Source organism: Heterocephalus glaber, unplaced genomic scaffold (genome assembly GCF_053883595.1).
Source record: "Heterocephalus glaber isolate CG9 unplaced genomic scaffold, H.glaber_assembly_v1.0 deba00001472, whole genome shotgun sequence".
Lineage (NCBI taxonomy): Eukaryota > Metazoa > Chordata > Mammalia > Rodentia > Bathyergidae > Heterocephalus > Heterocephalus glaber.
Genome location: NW_028258315.1, coordinates 70002281 through 70024161, shown reverse-complemented (window position 1 = coordinate 70024161; position 21881 = coordinate 70002281). Strand labels below are relative to the sequence as shown.

Below are 21881 nucleotides of genomic sequence, written 5' to 3'. Positions count from 1 at the left end.
CGTGGACTGAGTCAGGACTGCTCGGTTCCAATGCAATGCAGCCTTGCGCCCCCGGGAGCGCGGGTTTTAACGCAATGACCCCAGTGTGAACTGGGCGGGGTTGGAGCTGTGTCCGGGGCGCGCCGGGCTGGGGCTTATGGACTACATGTCCCGACATCCCTCGGGCAGGGGTGGGGCAGCACGGGAGCAGAGCCGGAGGCCAGCCAGGGCCAGGCGTGCGCAGTGGTTCTTGGGAGTGGCAGGGCGGGTCCTCCGGGGCTGTCAGCGGTGGCCTCCGGCGCCCGGGCTGGAGAGGCGGTGGCCATTGGCTGAGGGGTGGGTCGGTGGGCGGGGCCGGGTCGTTGCTAGCTAGGCTGAGCGGGCGGAGGCTGGCAGCCGGTCGGGGAGGCACGGTCCGGGCTGCTGCATTTCGGCCTGGACATGGCAGCGACGCCGCTGAAAGTGTGCATCGTGGGCTCCGGGAACTGGTGAGCTGCGGCGGGCCGGCGGCGCGGGCTCCGCCTCCAGGAAGCCCCATTTCCCGGCGGCCGAGTGCTGTGCGTCCCCGCCGCGAAGTGGACACCGGGCACCGCGCTCAGGGTGGCAGGGCGGGCGACCTCGCAGCCAGGCTGGGCATTGCACACCTGGAGAGGCCGGGAGGAGGCTCTGGTCCAGGAGGCGCGGGCCCACTGAGGGCAGCGTGGAGGGAAGGCACCGCGTGCCCCCGAGCACCTGTCTGCGCCCTCGCAACCGCTCAGCGAGCGCACCGGGGACACCAGCTCGCCAACCCCGGGTGTTTTGCGCAGCACACTAAGGGCGTTCTGCATTCTCCTTGGCCGATAGCCTGGGTCGAGTGATTGAAGGAGACGCGAGCTTTAGTTTTGGTGTTAGGGAAACCGAGGCACGGAAGGCTAAAAGGGCTCTTGTTACCCTGACCTCAGACGGAGTAGGAGCTGCCCTTAAAGTTGCGGGTCTCACCTCCGCTTCTGATATGTCCAGTATCTTCATATCTTAGTAACGTTGTATAAGGAAGAAAAATCCAAGTTCCAACAGGCCTTGCTGTCAGGGACACTGAGCATTCTCCCCTGGGGAGATGTTTGCAAAGCTTTTCGGCTCCCCTGGGCTTTGACTTTAACATTTATAAAGCACTTGTGCCAGGTGTTCTTCCAAGCACCTTATAAATGTCAGCTCTCTTAGTATCCTTTATCAGACGTACATAGGGGATTCGTGGTATGTTTGGGTGAATGTAGAGGAACGTGGGGAGGAATGGAAGCAGAATATAGCATTGGCATTTTCAAGCTTCCATTATTGTGCCCTTTTGCCACATCCGTGGGAGTGGTACAGAACAGTTAAGAGTCATGATGTTCTTTCTCTTTCTGTGCATCTGTTTACCTATTTTTCTTCCTGTGGTTTGACTCGTCACCATTCAGGTTGCTGGGAGTGCTGTGGGAAATGCTACTAGGTATTTGGCCTTAGTCTTCCTGCTTTAAGACTTGGCCCAGAAAGTACTTCTTGGAGGAACTACCTGGTTCTCCACTTTCTATCCAAGCAAGCCCAGTGACCTCTCCCTGGGCCCTTACTGTTGTTTTCTATCTATATATTGAAATGATTTATCTAATTATCGGTTTCTACTCCACCCCACCCAATTGTTGAGACTGGCATCTTACTGTAATGCCTGCAATATGCTAAGTAATATTAATAAATGTCTGAAAACTAATTTTACGGGGGTGCTTGGGATTGAACCCAGTGCCTTTCACATGCCAAAAACATACTGTACCACTGAGCCACATCCTTAGTCTTCAAACTAATTTTTAAAACTATAATTGCATTTGATTACATAACACATTCACTCTGTGTGTGTATATCTGTACTGGTAATTGAACCCAGCACTCTGTCACTGAGCTGTATCCCCCCAGTCTACATTCAAAGTTGTTTTGTTCATTTGTTTATTTGGTTTTTGTACTGGAAAATGAGCCCAGGGCCTTCACACTGAGGTACAATCCCAGCTCTTTATTTTTTTTAAATTTTTAAGACAGAGTTTTACTAAGTTGTTTAGGCTGAGCTTGAACTTGCTATCCTCCTGCCTCAGCCTCCTAGAGTGCTGAGATTACAGGTATGTGCCACCAGGCCCAGCTAACATTGATGTTTTTAAAAATCAAAAGATATCCAAAAAATAGTGAACCATCCCCTGTTAACATTTGTCTTCCCAGCTGCCTTTTCTGAGAATATCAATGATATCAATCTGTTCTGTCCTTTCTGGAGGACAGGTTCATTAGGTGCCGCATTTATGTTGACATATTCTTGTCTCTGTCTACCCTGCAAGTACAAGGGTATTACGTGCTTTTGGAATGCTAATTGTTGGACCACAACAGAATGTTCTGCACAACATTTAATGAAGTTAGTATGTGTCCACTGCAGAGTTTCATTTGACTTTCAGCTTGGCTTTGCCGGTTTTGATCTCAAGGTTGCTTTAGTGAGATGTCAGCTGAGCTTTTGGCTGTTCTACTGGAAAAGCACTTATTTAGGACATGTTCTTTTAACATGTTTACTCTCCTGTAGAATTCCACAGACAACAGTCCCTTCTAATTTGCAAGGTACAGGTAGAAGTACCACAGCTTTGCTATGGTGGATATGGGCCTCAGCAAGAGTAGTGAAACAAACTTCTGCACCCTCCACTGAGATTTGGCTGCCCGCCCAGAGCTTCTTCGTTCGGATAGATTTCATTGTTTTCTTGGCCCACTCCAGTCACAGCACATGGAATAGAACTTGGCCAGTGACACTGAAGCAGAGGAGTTGAGAAATGTGCTGATGAATTGGGCTAGCTCCCTGGCTCCCTTAATTACCAGATCTGATGGGAACTGTTGTTGGCTTCTCTGTCGCTGCGTTGGGTCCAGAGCCACCCCAGTCCTAGAGAGGATCACAACCTCCTCAGAGAGATTCAGAAATGTAGGAACATAGGAACATAAGACAACATGGAGTGTTCAGCTCTGACTTAGTAGACATTTGGGTGGTCACCCAGGTAGGTACTGTGATCTTCAAAGATATACAGGCACCCCTAACACAGTCCCTGCCTTTGGGCCACCCACCTTCAGGTCTCAGATTAATTGGAAGATCAAAAGAAATACAGAGTGGAATGGAATATTCATCACAAAGTTAGACTTTACATTGTAAATAGTATTTCTTAAACAGTGTCAGAGACTACTTATCTCAGAGTTGTCAATGAGAGTAGACTTGCTGAATTGAATTCCTAGAGGGTGGGACAGATTTTTGTCTAAGGCCCTTGAGCCTTTTGGAAGTTTTAAAAACACGTCACCACAAGCTGGACCTACCTTCCAGAACTGGCCCTTACCTCGGGAATGCAAAGTTGCCTAAGCAGTATTTACACTTGGGACTCTGAAGTAGCTCCCAGTGCATATGTAAATAAAAATGTTGTTACTTATAAGCTCTGCACACTGAGTACCCTCCCATGTCACCTGTCATCTTTGGCGATAAATCTAGCTGCTTGCCAGGGAGCCAGGAAGGACCTGGGTTGTGTAACATGCCCTTGTTCTGTCCTTTGGCGAACTTCCTTTGCTCTGGACAGGTCAGAGAGAGGAGGCCAGAGGAGCTCTGGTGCCTGCAGCTGAGTCCTGCCATGCTGTCCACTGCTGGGGTCTGGAGGGCTCTGCCTTAACCTGCCTGACTTGTCATGGCAGATAAGTTGAAAAGGCAACAAAAGCTTGGAGGGTTTCTCCAAAGATGTCAATTCTTTTTTTTTTTTTTTCAGTACTGGGGATCAAACTTGGGTCCTTGAGCTTGCCCAGCAGGTGGCGAAACCACTGAGTTAAATCCCTGGCCCTCTCCAAAGATGTAACAAAATTTGTTCACCAGTGCCTTGGGAAGATTACTCAGAAACAATGCAGATTCAGTTCAAGAACTAAAACCTCAGGACCTCTGCTGGATCCAAAACTACACCTCAGGCCTCCTTTGGTAACAGGGTAGGGCAGTAGCAGAAGGAGGGGCTTGAGAACCCAACACCCTGGGTTTCTCCCAGGCTTTGGGCAAACAACTTTTCTGTATGATTGGTACTGGCTGCTTAGGATTATTATTAGTGTTACATGAGTGATCTGGGAAGAGTACATGGTGTTAGCACTCACTTTCCGCATCTGTGACCAGAGCTATCATGAAGTCACAAAATGGACCAGGATGGAGTTTGGCCAAGGGGAGAAGTAGAGGATGGGAGAGAAGAGAAAACACAATGAGTGGCCAGTTGGCAGCTGGAATTTTCTGGGAGTTGCTGTCTCTTTCCCTCATTTTCACATCAGCCTTGTACCCTGACATTTTCACTGCACCTGAAGGTCAGGAGAACCTTAGCCCACCTTGTGCAGGTGCAGACGTGGGGCGTGTGACTTGGCTGGGACTCGCTGAACGAAGTGCTCTGGCTCTTCACCCACCTCTGGGACCCACTTGCTTGTGCTCCTCACTTGCCGTCATGCTTCTTGCTGCACAGATTGCTAAGAGCAGTCTGAGAGATTAATTTAGCTCCTCAGTGGAAGAAATAATCCCTTCCCTGTCAGCAGGCGGCAATGACACCCCTCTGCTGTGGGAGTGGGGGGGGGGGGGCGCGGAATTTGACACTGAGCATAGGTTAGACCCGAGCTGGGAGAAGGCTCAGAGTTACTTCTGGGCCGGGCTGGGAACATTTGTATAATTAAAAGCAGAAAGTGCTGCTTCATCCTCTGTTTCCATCACCTCCCCATTTGTTCAGTGTAAAAGCCAAGAGGAATATTCTAGGAATACTCAGGACTTGCAATTTTCTGAACCCCAGCCTTCTTCATTTTTTTCCACTTTCTGTTCTCCCTACCAGGAATAATAATAATAATAATAATAATAATAATAATAACAACAACAACAACATCCACCACTCACAGATTGTCTTTTGTGTGGCAGATATGTACACATTTTACTTAAACCTCATTACAAGCCTGTGTGATACAATTATTATCCCTATTTTAAATGGCAAAATTGAGATTAAACTTGCTCAAGGTCAAAAGTAAATAAAATGGAGTTCAAACCCAGATCCTTCTTACTCCAAAGACTATATTTCGATAGATTACTATTGTTTTTGTGAGAAACATACTTTTACTTGAGGCCAGATCTCATTTACGTAAAAATGTTGCGTATCTACTCTACCAATAAAATCTCAATCTAATACTCCACTTATGAGAACTAAAATTGAATGAAGCCTTAAAAATAGTTGTTCAGTTTCCCTCCAGAGCAGATACTGTATTTCTTCTCCTGGAGACGTGGCAGATGATGATAGTTTTCTATTTATCTATCTTATTTCTTTGTTTCAGTGTTTTTCTTTGAGATAGGGTCTCACTATGTAGCCTAGACCAGCCTTGAACTCTTGGTGATTCTCCTGTCTTAGCCTCCTGAGTGCTGGGGTTACAGGCATGTGCCACCATATCCAGCTTGGTTTTACTTTTTATTTTTTTTGAGTCAGGGTTTCACTGTGGTTCAGGTTGGCCTTGAACTCACTATGTAGCCCAGGCTGGCCTCGAATTTGTGGCAAGCCTCCTGCCTCAGCCTCCTAAGTGCTAGGATTTTTTTTGTTTGTTTTTTTGTTTTTTTTCTAAGTGCTAGGATTACAGGCATGTACTACCATGCTTGGCTCCTTAGTCTACTTTCTTATGACAATTTATCTTCTTTAAATTAATCTAGCAAATTAATTTAGAATTTTATTTTTTTGTGTGGTAATAGAGATTCAGCCCAGGACCTCATGCATGCCAGGCAAATGCTCTACCACTGAGCTAGATCCCCAGTCCTTTTTATTTTTTATTTTGAGACAAGGTCTCACTAAATTGCCCAAGATGGCCTCAAATGTAATGATCCTGCTGACTCAGCCTTCAGAGTCGCTGGGGAACAACAGTCATGTGACACAACACCCGACATTTAATGAGTTTTTGAGTGTTGTTTATCAACAATAGATGGCTTATAAGTGAAATACACATCAAAATGATTTTTGGAAAGGCAAATGCACCACATGCACACACTAAAATGCCTTGTTCCAGATTACTCTGAAGCACAGACTTTTCCATTAGGACAATTTATCCTGTGTCCATGAACAGCAAGGGATAATTGATATAAAAACCTTATTTTTGCGTTAATCTCCAACTTTTACCTGTTAATCTCAGTTACACCTAAGCTGGGTGGACCTCTTAAGTCCCCTTGGGTGGAAAATTTATATGTCCACTAAAGCCTTACATGTGTTGGGCCAAGTAGTATCCCCAGGTCTCCCGGGTTACAAGAGGGCTGTGTTTTCTCACTGGCTAGGCCACCTTTTCCCCATCCCACCCCCACCCCTGGAGACATTGAGAACTAAGGTCAGTGTATGGGGAGTCTCTAGGCTCAGTTCCTTCCAAACTGGGAGTAGGAAACAATCAAGTATCTATCACTGTTTGATGATCTACCTCCAGACTAGGTGGCATCAACAGCAGTCATTAATGAGCTTGTGATTTGGGGGGTCCACGGTTTGGGCTGAGTAACCTGGGTAGGTCATCTGTGGGTCTGTCCTGGGCTAGCTCACGGCTGGCCATCTGAGGGGTAGCTGTGACACTTGGTCCTAGATGGCCTCCTCCCCATGCCTGGCAGTGGATGGACGGCTTCAGCCTGAGAGAAAGGAGGGACCAGCCAGCCCTGTGTCTTACCTTTAGCAGGCTGCTTGTGCTTCTCCACGTGGTGGATGGGTTCCAAGGAAAACAAGAGAAGAAAAACCTTAATAAGCTTAATGAGCAACTTTCAGGCTTCTGTCTGATGCTTTTCCAGTCTGAATTAGTGAGATTCATGGTCTAAATTAGTGGCTTTAAACTTTGTTTGATTTACAACTGACATACAATTTAATCGAGACCCAGCATACTTCATATACAACTAGAAACAAAATGTTTCACAGTAGCAGATGTTATTGGGGTGAAGTACTCAGATATTTTCATTTCTCCTGTTTCGTTTATTTCAGTACCTGCCTAACCCAGTTTGAGAAACACTGTTTTACTAAAACAGTTTCTTATTCTCCTCATTGCAGCAGGAGTGCTTCCCCAGGACACATGTATATTCTAAGAAAGCTATATCCGCATTGATTATTTCTACAGGGTTTTCCCAGAACTGCAAAAAGGAAGTGGTTTGCAAGGGTTAAGAGCAACAAAGGACCAAAGGTCTAGAATTTGTGTTTCTCCGTCTACAGAGGAGAACTCTGATTTAATAACTTGAACACTGGTTGTCTGTACAAAAAATATCCTCAGGGTGAAATGAGTAATTCCTGATAGAAATATCTTCAGGCATCTGATTCCTTTTTATCTACATTAGATTGAACCTTTGTAACCTGGGTTTCTTGAGTGGATCCACTGTTGTGCCCAGATTGTGAAGTCCCAGAGACCACCAGGAGACCGTTTCCGATGTAAGCACACAAGGGTCGTTTATTCAAGCTTAAGCAGGGACTCTCAATTGTCACCGACGCAGCGGATCGAGATTGAGAGCCCCGAGCCTCAAAACTAGCAGGGTTTTTATTGAGTATACAACAAGCTTTGCTTGTTAGTAGCCAGGTGATTGGTTAATACTAAATACATATGAAGTGTAGGGTTTTGATTGGTTAGGCTTAGGGGGGGTTAAGGGGGTTACGTATAGATTTTTGTGAGGGAGAAAAGGGGCAAAGATTAACGGCCGGTTGTTACATACTGATCGTTAGCAGACCCACTAATGGCCGCATCTATCTTGTGTGGACAGTCAGCTCATTAACTGCTTATCCTACAGATAGTGTGCCTGGAACGCTCTCTCCCCGGGTACACAGGTGGTTGGGTAATAAACTCAGGAATTTCAAGTGGTGAATTCCTAGTTTAAGCACAAATTTGAGAGAACAAAGGAGACGGCTCCAAAATGGAGTCATTTTGGTCCCACATTCCCCCCTTCTCATGATGCTATAGAGGGCCAATCATGGGCCTCTGGGGGTTAATTTTATCAAGTCGGTAGGAATTGGCTGGTATTGGGACCTGAGCACCATTAACTGAACAGCGTTAATTTGTTTTTTGATGAACGAAACTAGTCTATTGAGTATACAAGGTCTAAAGGTCAACAGTAGTAACACGATAAGCAAGGGGCCTAGCAGGGTAGAGATTAGGGTAGTTAGCCAAGGGGAAGAATTAAACCAAGATTCGAACCAGTTTTGAGATAGTTCTCTTTCTCGCTTACGTTTGGCGATGCCCTCCCTAACTTTAGCCATGGACTCTTTGACCACTCCTGAATGATCTACATAGAAGCAACATTTTTCACCTAAGGCAACGCAGAGTCCTCCCTGTAGAAGGGGGTGTCTCGTAATATTGCCCTGCGAATTACATGGTTGTAACCCAGTGTTTGTGAATTGACCGGGGGGAGGGTACACCCCTTTTTTGTTTCCCCACATTCAGGCCTTCCCCGTGACTCTAGGCTCCAGTGTCCGATATCCCAGCTGCCAGTGGCTAGCCGACAGAGATCAAACTCTAGAGCAGGCCACCAGGTTAATGGTGGGCTCACTTTGGACGAGCTGTTAATAATGTCACCTGTGGCGGTATTGATGATCATCCAGGTCAAATTTAGGGGAGCATGTGGGTTCTGTCCTCCTAAAATCGGTGTCAAAAGTACAGTTACCACAATCATGACCGTCGACGATGCAGCTTGAGTTTGAGGGGATTGTCTTGGTCTTTGGACACCTGCCATGATGGAACGAAGTCCTCTAGGACAGCGTGAGGATCTGCAAGGCGAACGTGGGTGTAGTGCACCCACAAGGCAATCCCGTCGACCTTGAGAGTGGTGGGCGTGGTCAGGACTGTGACGTAGGGTCCTTTTCAACGGGGCTCAAGGTCCTTTTGTTGGTGTCTCCGGACGAAGACCCAGTCTCCTGGTCGATAGCGATGGGGCTTGGGAGGCAGTCCAGTTTGATATAAGGCTTCTAATTTAGGCCAGATATCCTCGTGCACACTTTGGAGGCTTTTTAAAGAAAGTAACAACTTTTGGTCATCAAATTTAACAAGCACATTTGATTGAAGGTTGGGAATAATGGGAGGGGGAATTCCAAACATGATTTCAAAGGGAGTTAATCCCATCTTATAGGGTGAATTGTGTACCCTATAGAGGGCGAAGGGAAGGAGAGTCACCCAGTCACCGCCAGTCTCTAAGGTTAATTTAGTTAAGGTCTCTTTTAATGTTCTATTCATCCTCTCTACCTGTCCTGAACTTTGGGGTCTGTATGCACAATGTAATTTCCAATCCGTCCCCAATATCTGTGCTAGGGTTTGACTCACCTTGGAAATAAAGGCGGGTCCATTATCTGATCCTAGCATTACTGGAAAACCATACCTTGGCAGGATGTCTTCTAGCAGTTTCTTAGTCACACTTCGCGCTGTTTCATGTTTGGTAGGAAACGCTTCTGTCCATCCTGAAAAAGTGTCTACAAAAACTAACAAGTATTTATAACCATACCTTTCAGGTTTTACCTCGGTGAAGTCCAATTCCCAATAGGCTCCAGGTCGGCTTTTCCTCAGCCTATTTCCTGGGTTGGCCCTATTGTGGGTGGCATTTGTCAATTGACAGGCTTTGCAGGTAGCAACAATATGTTCAATTTTAGAATTAGCATCACGGATCTTAATTTCAGCATGTCTCAGGAGATCTTGCATTTTTCGAGCGCCCATGTGGGTGGTCCGGTGCACCTTGGAGAGAACTTGTTCTCCCAGCGCTTTAGGCAAGATGACTTTACAATCAGAAGATTTCCACCACCCGTTGAGGCACTGAGGCATAGGTAATTGTTTTATCCAATTTAAATCTTCTTCAGTGTACTGGGGTTTTTTTGGTAGGGCTGCACTTCCCGGATCGGGCAGCTGAGTGGCCAGTGTCAGATTAATCTTTAAGGCTATTTCTCGGGCTGTCTGGTCAGCTAAATTATTTCCTCTGGCAATTGGAGTGTCGCCTTTTTGGTGTCCTGGGCAATGGATAATGGCTAATTTTTTAGGTAGCCAGAGGGCTGTTAAGAGGGCAAGGATCTCCTCTTTGTTTTTAATAGTCTTTCCTTCAGCTGTCAGGAGTCCCCTTTCTTTGTAGATGGCCCCATGGACGTGTGCAGTGGCAAAGGCATACCGGCTATCTGTGTATATATTTAACTTTTGGCCCCGTCCTAGAGTCAATGTCTTGGTCAGAGCTATGAGCTCCGCCCGTTGTGCTGAGGTCCCGGTGGGCAATGGTTCTGCCCAAATGACCTCAGTCTCTGTCACCACTGCTGTTCCTGCATACCTGCGGCCATCACGAACAAAACTGTTCCCATCAGTGTACCAGGTATCATCTGTATCTGGCCATGGTTGGTCACTCAGATCTGCTCGAATTCCATGTACCTGGGCTAGGATGTCTGTGCAGTCGTGAAGCGGAGCCTCCAAGTTCGGGTCTGGCAACAGTGTGGCTGGGTTCAAAGCAGCCGGGGCCTGAAAGACAACTTGGGTTGGATTTAGGAGTAAGCTCTGGTAGTGGGTCAGGCGAGCATTACTGAGCCATCGATCCGGAGGCTGTTTTAGGACTCCCTCAATAGCGTGAGGGGTGGTCACACACAGTTCTTGGCCTAATGTCTAACTTGTCAGCATCTTTGACCATTAGAGCCACTGCTGCAATCATTCTTAGACACGGGGGCCATCCTGATGCAACTGGATCAAGTCTTTTTGATAGGTACGCCACTGGGCGGCGCCATGGCCCTAGATGCTGGACCAGGACGCCCTTAGCGACTCCTTTGTTTTCATCAATGTAAAGGTGGAATGGCTTAGTAATATCGGGCAAGCCCAAGGCTGGTGCCGTCAGCAAGGCTGTTTTAATTTGATCGAAAGATTTTTGTAGCTTTTCTGTCCATTGAAAAGCCTGATTGTCTTTGGTTGCCTCGTAAAGGGGCCTTGCGAGCTCTGCGAACCCCGGTATCCATAGGCGGCAGAAGCCCGCCGATCCCAAGAACTCTCTGACTTTTCGAGGAGAATCTGGTGTGGGTATCTTAAGAACTGTCTCTTTTCTAGCATCCGACAGCCATCTCTGTCCTTCCCTAAGCATGTACCCCAAGTAGCTTACCTCGGGTTTGCAGATCTGGGCCTTTTTGGCGGACGCCCGGTACCCCAGTTCTCCTATGACTATCAAGAGTCTCTTGATTCCACTTAGGCAGTCTTTCCGCGTTTCAGCTGCTATGAGGAGGTCATCTACATATTGTAACAGAGTTAGTTGGGGGTTCTGGAGGCGAAACTCACCCAGGTCTTCATGTAGGGCCTCGTCGAAGACGGTGGGAGAGTTTTTGAATCCTTGGGGTAATCGGGTCCATGTCAGCTGTCCGTTGAGGCCTTGTTCTGGGTCACTCCATTCAAATGTAAAGATGTGTTGGCTTTTGGGTGCTAGCGGAAGGCTAAAAAAAGCATCTTTGAGATCCAAGACTGTGTACCATCGGTGGCTCGGGGTAAGTGAACTCAAAAGGGTGTATGGATTAGGCACTGTGGGGTGGATGTCCATAACCCTCTTGTTCACTTCCCGGAGATCCTGCACTGGCCGATAGTCATTAGAATGAGGTTTTCGAACTGGCAACAAGGGGGTGTTCCAGGCTGATTGACAAGGCCTAAGGATCCCCTGAGCAAGCAACCTCCTGATGTGTGGAGTTATTCCCTTCTGGGCCTCTAGGGACATAGGATATTGGCGAACTTGTACAGGATCTGCCCCAGGTTTTATTTCCACGAACACTGGTGCTCTGTGTGCAGCTAACCCCATGCCTCCAGTCTCTGCCCATGCTTGTGGGAACATGGTGAGCCATTGTTCCATGTCAGGATCAGGAGGGGCCCTTTTCTGATGTAGCAGATATTCATCTTCTAGGTTTATGGTTAGTACCTGAATGGGCCTTCCCTCCTGATTAAGGACTTTTGTGCCCCCGGGTTGGAAATGAATTTGAGCCCCTAATTTAGTCAGTAAGTCTCTTCCCAATAAGGGGTAGGGGCAGTCTGGTATAATCATAAATGAGTGGGTTACTTGGCCCACTCCCAAGTCTACTGTTTTTTGGGTTGTCCATGAATACTTTTTCATGCCTGTAGCTCCTTGAACCCAGGAGGTCTTATCAGAAACATGGCCACATGGTTTAAGTAGGACCAAATGTTGAGCCCCTGTATCCACTAGGAACTCGATAGGTCTCCCCTCCACTTTTAGGGTTACCCTGGGCTCGGGGAGGGGTGCCGAACCCCGTCCCCCCTAATCATTTAATTCATCCATAGCCAGGATAGGGGCCTTGGGGCGTCCTTCCTGTTGTTTCTTTTTGGGACAGTCTCTGGCCCAGTGTCCATACTCTTTGCAATGAGCACATTGATTTTTCCCCAACTGGGGGCGCTCTCTGCGTCTCTCTTTGTTTTCTCCTTCCACCACAATCTTTCTTAGTCTACGTTCACGTTCCTTCTGTTCTCCCGCAGTGGCAGCCAGAAAGATCCGAGCTAAGTTTCGGGTCTGGCGGTCATCAGCTTTTTCTCGTTTCTCCTCTGTGGTTTCTCTATTGTTATACACTTTCTCTGCCACTGCCACTAAGTCCTGAATACTCTTTTCTCCTAACCTATCTACTTTCTGTAACTTTCTCTTAATGTCTGGCACCGCCTGGTTGACAAAATGTATTATTACAGCTGCCTTTGTCTCAATTGCTTCTGGGTCCATAGGAGTGTACCTACGAAAAGCTTCCTGAATTCTTTCTAGGAAAGCAGCAGGGCTTTCATCTAACTTTTGTTGTATATCCCCTACCTTAGCCAAATTTGTAGGCTTCCTCGCTGCTGCTTTCAGACCTTTTAATAGAGCCTGGCGATAGACCCAAAGCCTCTCCTTACCTTCTGCCGTGTTGAAGTCCCAGTTGGGTTGGGACAGAGGAAAAGAAGTGTTGATAGTGTCAGCATTGGTGGTGGGTTGACCATTGTCACCAGGAACCAATTTCCTGGCCTCATTCTGGATCCTCTCTCGTTCCTCAGTGGTGAACAGGACCTGCAGAAGCTATTGACAGTCATCCCAAGTGCGCTGATGGGTAAACAAAACAGTTTCTAACAGGTTAATCAAATCTCTAGGGTTATCAGAAAAATTGGCGTGTTGTCGGCGCCAATTATAAAGATCACTGGTAGCAAAGGGCCAGTAATGATGAGGCTGGTTTCTATGTTCATCAGGGGGCCCTATTGCTCGCAGCGGGCAGACAGTTGAGTCTGCCGGTCCTGCCGGCGAGGCGGCGCGCCGGTGACGAGTATTTTGGGCGGGACCATCATGGTTGTCGGCGGCGCCCCGGGCGGGCTCCCTAGTCCCGGCTGGGACTGGGTCACCTCCTCCAGCCTGCTGTGGCGGAAGAAAGGGGAGGGAATAGGGGGGAGGAAATATAAGATCTTCTTCGGTCCCTCCCTGGAGGACAGGGTAAAGTGGCGCGGTTGGCTTGGTTTCGGTTTGTTTTTCATCCGCGCGCTTTTTAGGAGCCTTTTCATTGGCCGTCAGGATTAACTCCGGTTGCTGCTGCTGTGAAGGCAAAAAAGGCTTAACCCATGGGGGTGGGTTAGAGATCAGAAATTCCCAAATGGCAATGTAGGGTACCTGGTCGGGATGAAGGATGGCTTTACGAACTCTGCGTATAATTTGCAAATCAAAAGTTTCCTCGGGGGGCCATCCTGACCCAAGGGTGGGCCACTCCGAGCTACAGAGGGTGATGAACTTAGCCTTTTTAATTTTTAAACTTAGGTTACGAGCGCTCTCCCTAACTTCCTTGAAATGATCTTTCAGGAGGGAAAGAGGGGTAGTCACAGTCTGTCCCATCGTCTCAGTCCAAGTCAGTACAACACACAGACAAACACAACAGAAAGAAACACGAGAGACAAAACCGTCCTCCGCCTGATCGGAGGCAATGCAAATGGGACGACGGCCTCGTGCCGTGCCGCGGGAGCGACCCGCACCGTCCCTCCAGGAGTCTCACTGACTCGTACTCTTGGGGCACTCCGTCCCCACCAGCGGAATCCGGAACGTCTTCCAGGATCCCGGGTCGGCGGCCCTTGCAGCGCGTCCGCCTAGACCGTCTGCCGACCTTCCCAGAAAATAGGCCCAGACTTTACAAACACAAAAAACACTCACCAGCCGGCATTGACCCTCCGGTACGGGAGTCCTGAAGGTCTTGGGATCCCGGACGAGCCCCCAAATGTTGTGCCCAGATTGTGAAGTCCCAGAGACCACCAGGAGACCGTTTCCGATGTAAGCACACAAGGGTCGTTTATTCAAGCTTAAGCAGGGACTCTCAATTGTCACCGACGCAGCGGATCGAGATTGAGAGCCCCGAGCCTCAAAACTAGCAGGGTTTTTATTGAGTATACAACAAGCTTTGCTTGTTAGTAGCCAGGTGATTGGTTAATACTAAATACATATGAAGTGTAGGGTTTTGATTGGTTAGGCTTAGGGGGGGTTAAGGGGGTTACGTATAGATTTTTGTGAGGGAGAAAAGGGGCAAAGATTAACGGCCGGTTGTTACATACTGATCGTTAGCAGACCCACTAATGGCCGCATCTATCTTGTGTGGACAGTCAGCTCATTAACTGCTTATCCTACAGATAGTGTGCCTGGAACGCTCTCTCCCCGGGTACACAGGTGGTTGGGTAATAAACTCAGGAATTTCAAGTGGTGAATTCCTAGTTTAAGCACAAATTTGAGAGAACAAAGGAGACGGCTCCAAAATGGAGTCATTTTGGTCCCACACCACCCAGTGATAGGAAGTGCTTCGTGTAGACTGGACTCCTTGACTCTCACCGGACTCCTTGACTCTCACGGTGTGGGTTACCTGTTGAGACTCTGCACGTGCAGTTGCTTTGAAAACTGTGAAATGTAATATAAATGTTAGAAATTACTATGGGTGAATTTGTATTAGCACGTATAATCAGGTGAGCTGGCATTCATGTTTCCCTGACACAATGATTTGCATCCATTCTGGTCTCGTTGTTAATAAGCTACCCTTTTAGTCTCCAGAGGATCTTGTTTTAAACAGTAAATCTTACAGTAACCTACTTACAATGAATTCTTGTGAGTCTGGGTAACATGGTTCTATCTTCAGAACCAAGACCAGTAGTGATGCCGAATGGATTTCGTCTCAAATGCTGGTTGTGGTTGTTCGGTGATGGCCCCATGGAGTTGAGTGTTGAGAAGGATTCTGAGGTGAGGGTAGCTGTGGCAGCAAAGGGCACTGGGACCTGTCCCAGTGGCAAGCTAGAGAGGGGTTAGTGTGTGGCCTGGTAGCAGCTATGCAAAATTAGTTTGGACTAGTTTACTTCTATTAATACTTAATACATACTTTGTGGACTAAGTTACTTTTACCAAAGTAGAGCCTATCTGTGAGGCCCTCCTTGACACAAGCCAGTTCATGGCTAGTTTTTTTGTTTTGTTTTTTTGCAGTACCTGGGATCCAACTCAGGACCTTGTGCTTGCAAGACAGGCACAGTGCCACTAAGCTAAATCCCCAGTCCTCATGGCTAGTTTCGAGTCACAGCTACACAGATGTCAAATTCAGCCATAAGGACTAACACTGTTGGACCCTTACCATAGACCAGGCAGTCTGAGCACTTTGCGTGTCACCTCAGTGAATCCTCACAGCCTGAGGTGTTGTTGACTTCCTAATTTTATGGACAAGGAGCCTGAATCAGAGGTCATACCATGTGCTCCAAGTCATACAGCTGCCAAGTGGTGGAGTGGTTGGATGTCTCTGCTTTCCTACACCCACTGATTTATCTGTTTATCACTATGCAGCCCACAATGACCTTGAACTCTCAGGGCTCCTCCTGCCTCAGCCTCCTGAGTGCTGGGATTACAGGTGTGTGCCACCATATCCAGCTACACTCACTTGAAATGTAGCTATTGGGACTTTTTTTTTTTTTTGGTGGTGGTGGTGGTGGTGGTACAGGACTTGGGCTTCACAGATGCTAGGCATGCACTCACCACGCAACCACATCCACAGTTCTTTTTATTTTGAGACAGGGTCTTGTGAAATTGCCCAGGTTGGCCTCAAACTTGTGATCCTTCCGCCTCAGCTTCCTAAATAGATGGGATTACAGGCATGTACCACTATCCCCAGCTATTGTCACCTCTTGATAGACTTTTGGGTGTTTCTATTCTTTTGCAATTACTAATAACTGTTAACAGTTTTGCAGTGAATAACGTTGTACTCATCCATCTGCAAATATGTCTGTAAAAGCCAGAACTATTAACACATGAGAAGTGACTCAGTTTTGATTTGTTATTCTAGTTTCTATTTTGTAGTCAGTCAAATACATACTGGGAAAGTGTCTCGAGGGTAGCAAGGGCTGGAGAAGGGTTAGGAATGTACACAGAAAGAGGTTTGTTTGCTCTGGGTTGCCCAGCACTTCTGGGGTAATGCTCAGAATGGAAAGCTGAGATTTTGCCTCATTGAGACTCTGGTGGATGTTTGGAAATAGTTTCCAGTGATTCTTGCAGGGCAGGAACACATAGTCTTTCAGTTATTGTAACAGACAGCAGGTACCAGGTGGCTATTAGAATTTGCACTGCATGGTTCCTTTTCGTTATTAAATGAAAGACCTGCAGGATGTTTTACCCACAAAGCTTCGGCTACAGTGTACAGTATGCTTGTTTGGAGCACCAGGAACGAGGTGATTCTCTGCTATCCACCCTTAAGAGTAGTGGTCCCGGAAGGCAGTTTATGAGACCATGACTTACACATTCACTGCAACCTCATGGGTTGGGTTGCCCTCCTGAGCAGGCCAGGGGAAGGTTAGGGTTAGGTGTCTCCTGCTACATATGCCTTTGATTCTGTGATTTGAATGTGTCACTGAGCATTCACTCAGATAAGCATTTTCCCCATAGTACACAGAGTTGATGGCATGGCTGACCAGGTCACAAACAGATGTTCTCGAACAGCCCGATGGAGGGACAGGCCACCCAGATTGCCTCCCTCTTGGTGGTTCTGCAGAAACATGGAACTAGATATTGACTAAAGTGCGACTTAGCGAGGTGAATCTGTGGATTCCATTTCCTCCTGTAGTTTGTATTTGCTGATTGGCTAACAGGCCTGCTGAAACTTGTCTGCTTTGGTTTTGGAATCTGTTAAAGTATTGACAAAGATGAGAATGATTTATAGTCAAAGTGTTAGCAAACTTCAGTGATACAGATCTATTTTGAAAAACAAAAGTAAAAGGAATATTATAATACCGTTCACTTGTAACCCTACCGACAAGAAAGTGATGTATTCCTTCAATACTTCTCCAGCTTTCTTTTCTTTTTGTAGTACTGGGGATTGAACCCAGGTCCTCACACATGCTAAGCAAGCTCTCTACCACTGAGTTACATCCTCAGCCCTTTTCATTCCTTCCCCACACACCAGGGATTGAACTCAGGACCTTGAGCTTGCGAGGCAGGCAGCAGAACCACTGAATTAAATGCCCGGCTCCCCTTTTCATTTTTGAAACAAGGTCTCATAAAGTTTCCCAGGCTGGCTTTGAACTTTTTATCCTCCTACTTTAGTTTCTTAAGGAGCTAGGATTACAGGCATGTGGTTTTTGCTTTTTAAATTCTGATAAAATACATATAATATACAATTTCCCATCTTAACCATTTTTAAATGTGCAGTTCAGTAGCATTAAGTACATTGATATTGCCATACAACCATTATCTAGGACTTTGCAAAACTGAAACTAAATATTCATTAAACAACAATTCCTCATTCCACTGTCCCTTGTACACCAGCAACTACCCTTCTACTTTCTGTCTCTATGACTTAAAGTAAGTGTCCTGTACATGGGATCATATATCACTTGTCCATCTGTATCTGGCGTATTTCACATAGCATGTTTTCAAGGTTGTACCTATTATAGCATATTCCAGAATTTCCTTTTTAAGACTGAATAATGTTCCAGTGTACATATTGTATGTGCCATATTTTCTCTGTCTGTTTTTCTGCTGATGGCCACTTGGATTCTTTCTACCTTTTGGCTGTTGTGAATAATGCTGCTTATGAAAATGAGCATCAAGTATCTATTTGAGTCCCTTGCTTTCAGTTCTTTTAGGCATATACCGAGAAGTGGGATTGCTAGATCGTATGGTAATTCTATTTTTCATGTTTTGAGGAACCACCATACTGTTTTCCACAGCAGCTCTACCTTCCAGAACTATCAATAGTGCCTAAGGATTTCACTTTCTCCACATACTCAAGAACACTTGAGGTTTTGATAGTAGCTATCTAGTGACTGTGAGGTAGTGTATTTGTTAACTGCAAATGATCACATGGCCTGTACAATTTTGCGTCTTGCCTTTTGTTAAATGTATCATTCTATGGTAAGCATTTTCCTCTATAATAGACTGAAAGCCTTTTTCATCTGCCTCCTTTTTAAGTGAAGTTGTTGACATTGATCTTTTTCCTCTGTAGTATGGAAAATAACTTTTCCTATGATTTTAAGCTTAGAAAGCTTTCTATCCAAAGATCAAATGAACATTCACCAAGTTGAATCTATTTTTAAAATGTTTCATTTTACATTTGCATCTAATTCTTTGGCATTTGATTGTACTTTAAAAGCCCTTTAACTGCAAAGTATTAAACAAAATGTTCACAGTGGTTCTGCCTGGGTGGTGAGATTATTCATAATTCTTTTTTCTTCTTTTATATATTGCTTTTATGAGAGAAAGAATAGATGTTATTTAGGCAAAAATTGGCTACCTTTTTCTCTTACCCATGCAACCATAACCCAGATTGGCACTAGGAGAGAAAGAGGCATGAAATGCGGAGAATTTGGCTGAGCCCTTGCTAATTCTCTTTCCTGGACCTCAGTTTCCTCCTAGGTAAAAAGAGAGATGAACTGGAAGGTCTTTTCTGACCTTGAAAGGTTCTGCATCCTGTAAAGACCAAGGACCACTGAAATTTGTTCTGTTGGGCTTGGGCCAAACTTGAGAGGTGGGCGTTCCCTGGCTGATGAACGCATCTGCTACTACCTGATCACTGACCTTGGTTCCAGAGGCTTCCTGAAAATCTCCTCAACCTTTCCCCCAGGTAAGGCCCACCTGGAGGCCTCACCTGGTTGTAGTACATAGGCAAGGCCAGAGTGATAGAGCAGCCCCCTTCATACAGCCTTGGCTCTGTCTGCTTCACGACAGTAGTTACTTGCTCACTATACTTTCTTCAAAGTTTACTTTAAAACAAAACTTAAGACCACTGCAGTAAATACTACAAGTAGAAGGTAATAACAGCAGCAAAACTTATAGCATGAAAACAGAACATTGTGATTAAACACTTGCCAGATAACTGCTACCTCCCAAAGCTCAGAAACTGAGGAGGCCTCTTCACATGTTGTGAAGAAGGGAAGTTACAAGTTCTGGGGAGATGGTGACGCATCCCAGCACTCACCTGAGACATTCTTCACACTCTCAGGACCATGAGAGTTGAAGAAGTCACAAGTGAGTCAGCATCATGTGGTTCTGTGTGTACAGGTAGCACTCAGCTTTGAGGGAACCCCTGGTTCCTGTTCTTCCTTTGAGAAAATACTGGTTTCAACCAAAAACCTGGAAGGGAACTTAAAGGTCATCTTCTCTCCTGTCATTTTGTAGATGGATGAGCTGGGCTAGGTGTAGAAATGGCAGCTCATGCCCTTGACCCAGGGATAGAAAAGTCCATGCTTGACTGTACTTCTACAGTTTCACCACAAGTAGCTGAAACATGGAGATTCCACCAGTGTGGCTGTGGGACATCATGGCTAATTCATAGATAAACCACCTTCGAAGACTGTCTGTTTATCTATTATGTGTATGTATGTGTGTGCATGTGTGTGGTGCTAAGGTTGGAACTTCGGCCCTCATTCTTTCTCCTTCCTGGTTTTATCAGTAACTCCGTTCATCACTCATTCACTCATTGTCTCAATGGCAAATACTTCCTGAGCACCTGCTGTACACAATGGTATGGATTCAGCAGAGAAAAGGCAATGTGCTCATCACTCTCAAAAGCTTACCACAATGACTTCTGACAGACAGCCTAAATAGTATTTGGTAGACCATCACCTACAGGACAGACAGAATGTGACGCTGACTCCTAATACTCCTAATACTAACCATGATTATTGGAAAAGGTGGCTGTTCTCGGGTTATGCTTTATATTTCAAATGTCCCTATATCCAGAAAGGATTTTAATAACTAGGATTAAGACCTGCTACTCCCACTTCAAGATTAGTATACAGCTAATATTTTGGCTGTTACCCTCCAAAGTCTGCCAGGGTCCAGTACATGATAGGACCCTGCAACTCTGGTGAGTCAACCTACCCACCAAGCAGGAGGATTGCTGGATCCCAAATGACAGGAGTCAACTAATGTGCATTTTGCAAGAAGGAGGGTCACTAAAGAGGGAAATGTTCTCCATGCTTCCAAGGGAAGCCATATGGTCAAGCAAGACTGTGACCCATCCTGGCTAGTGGCACAACTGGTAGAGGGAAAATCTAGAGGAGTTGGGAGGTTCTTCACATGACATCTGAGAAGCTTTAACTGACCCTGACAAATATAAATACATATATACATTAATTTTGATTAACACAGGTCTTTGACTTGGTTTTAAATATCCAGTAGGAAAGTATAATAAAAAGGAGTAATTAATAGCAATCTAAAAACAGACAAAGTTAGGTTAGATACAAAAAGAGACTCCAAACACTATGCCAGTCCCTACTGCCAGTCTCCAGCTGCATCTGTAACATCTTAACCTACAGCCATAATAGTTCATGATTCCCAGTCCCACTACCTCTTCCAAAAGTGTGTCCTTCAGCCTCTCTTAGTTTATTGCCATTATATTATTTCAGTGTACTTTTAGGTACCCTTCAAGTGAAGATTTGGCTTGTATAGATGCACCTATGGGATAAAATGCCAATATAAATATTCTAGCTACTAATGTTTGTTACCTTTGAGGTATGAACTTTCTGTTACTGATTTCAGACTTTATATGTTTACCTTATCTGGTACTGGTCACTACAAAAAGGCCTTCAGGTCTACAAAACAGAGGCCAGATCAGATTCCATGACATATGGAAAAAATTTTAATGGCCCAAAGGTCGCAAAAATGCAGATATCTTAATTTAGTTTTTTCCTTTGCCATTGTTATAATTCAAATAGGAGAGATGGATTTCTTTGACAAAACAGGGAAAAGTCGGTATGCTTTAAAATTTCACCTGTTGCATTTAAATTAACACCTCTTGTTCTCTCTTTCAGATAATCAAAGGATGATGGTTCATCAAACAAAAAACCCATATTTTTATGCCTCTTTTAGATCAGTCAGAGTAAGACTTTTGACCCTTGGGTAGGCAGCCTGAAACAGCCCTAAGATGATGGACCTTCAGCCCCTTCTGCATCCTTAAGAATAAAGGATCAAAGCAGGAGGAGGCGGGAAGAGGTAGGATAGAAGAAATAAAAGATGGTGGAGGGCCAGAGATTTAGCTCAGTCATGCTGCCCCCTGCCTCACAAGTGCAAGGTCCTGAGTTCGATCCCTGGTACCAAAAAAAAAAAGATAAAGATGGTTGAAAGGAGATAAGGACTATCATAATTTATAAATTGTACATTAAGACTGCAACTTCAGGATGCAGAAACAACGCCAGACACACTCAGCCTTCTATCTTTGATAAAGGAGCCAAACACCCTCACTGGATGAAAGATAGCCTCTTTAATAAATAGTGCTGGAAAAATTGGGTTTCAACTTACCAAAGATTAAAACTAGACCTATATCTCTCGCCATGCACTAAACTAAAAAAGAAATAGATTAAAAAATCTAAATATTAAAATAGAAATAGTGAACCAGTTGGAACAGAGGTTAGGTAGAACTCTTGAAGACATCGGTGTAGGAAAAGTTTTTATGAACAAAA

The 21881-nt window shown here is 45.7% G+C and overlaps 1 protein-coding gene across 2 annotated transcripts in view; it reads left to right on the top strand.

Moving 5' to 3' along the window:
- Positions 1 to 219: 219 nt before the first annotated feature.
- Positions 220 to 21881, top strand: part of Gpd1l (glycerol-3-phosphate dehydrogenase 1 like) — a 71629-nt gene continuing 49967 nt past the window's right edge. Inside the window, exon 1 of one of the 2 annotated variants that reach the window (XM_004857823.4) lies at positions 220 to 467. In XM_004857823.4, coding sequence (XP_004857880.1) covers positions 421 to 467 — 47 coding nt within the window. In that variant the 5' untranslated portion in view covers positions 220 to 420. Of the gene's footprint in view, positions 468 to 21278; positions 21415 to 21881 lie in introns of those variants that run through there. The other variant, XM_021238682.2, reaches the window with a different exon arrangement.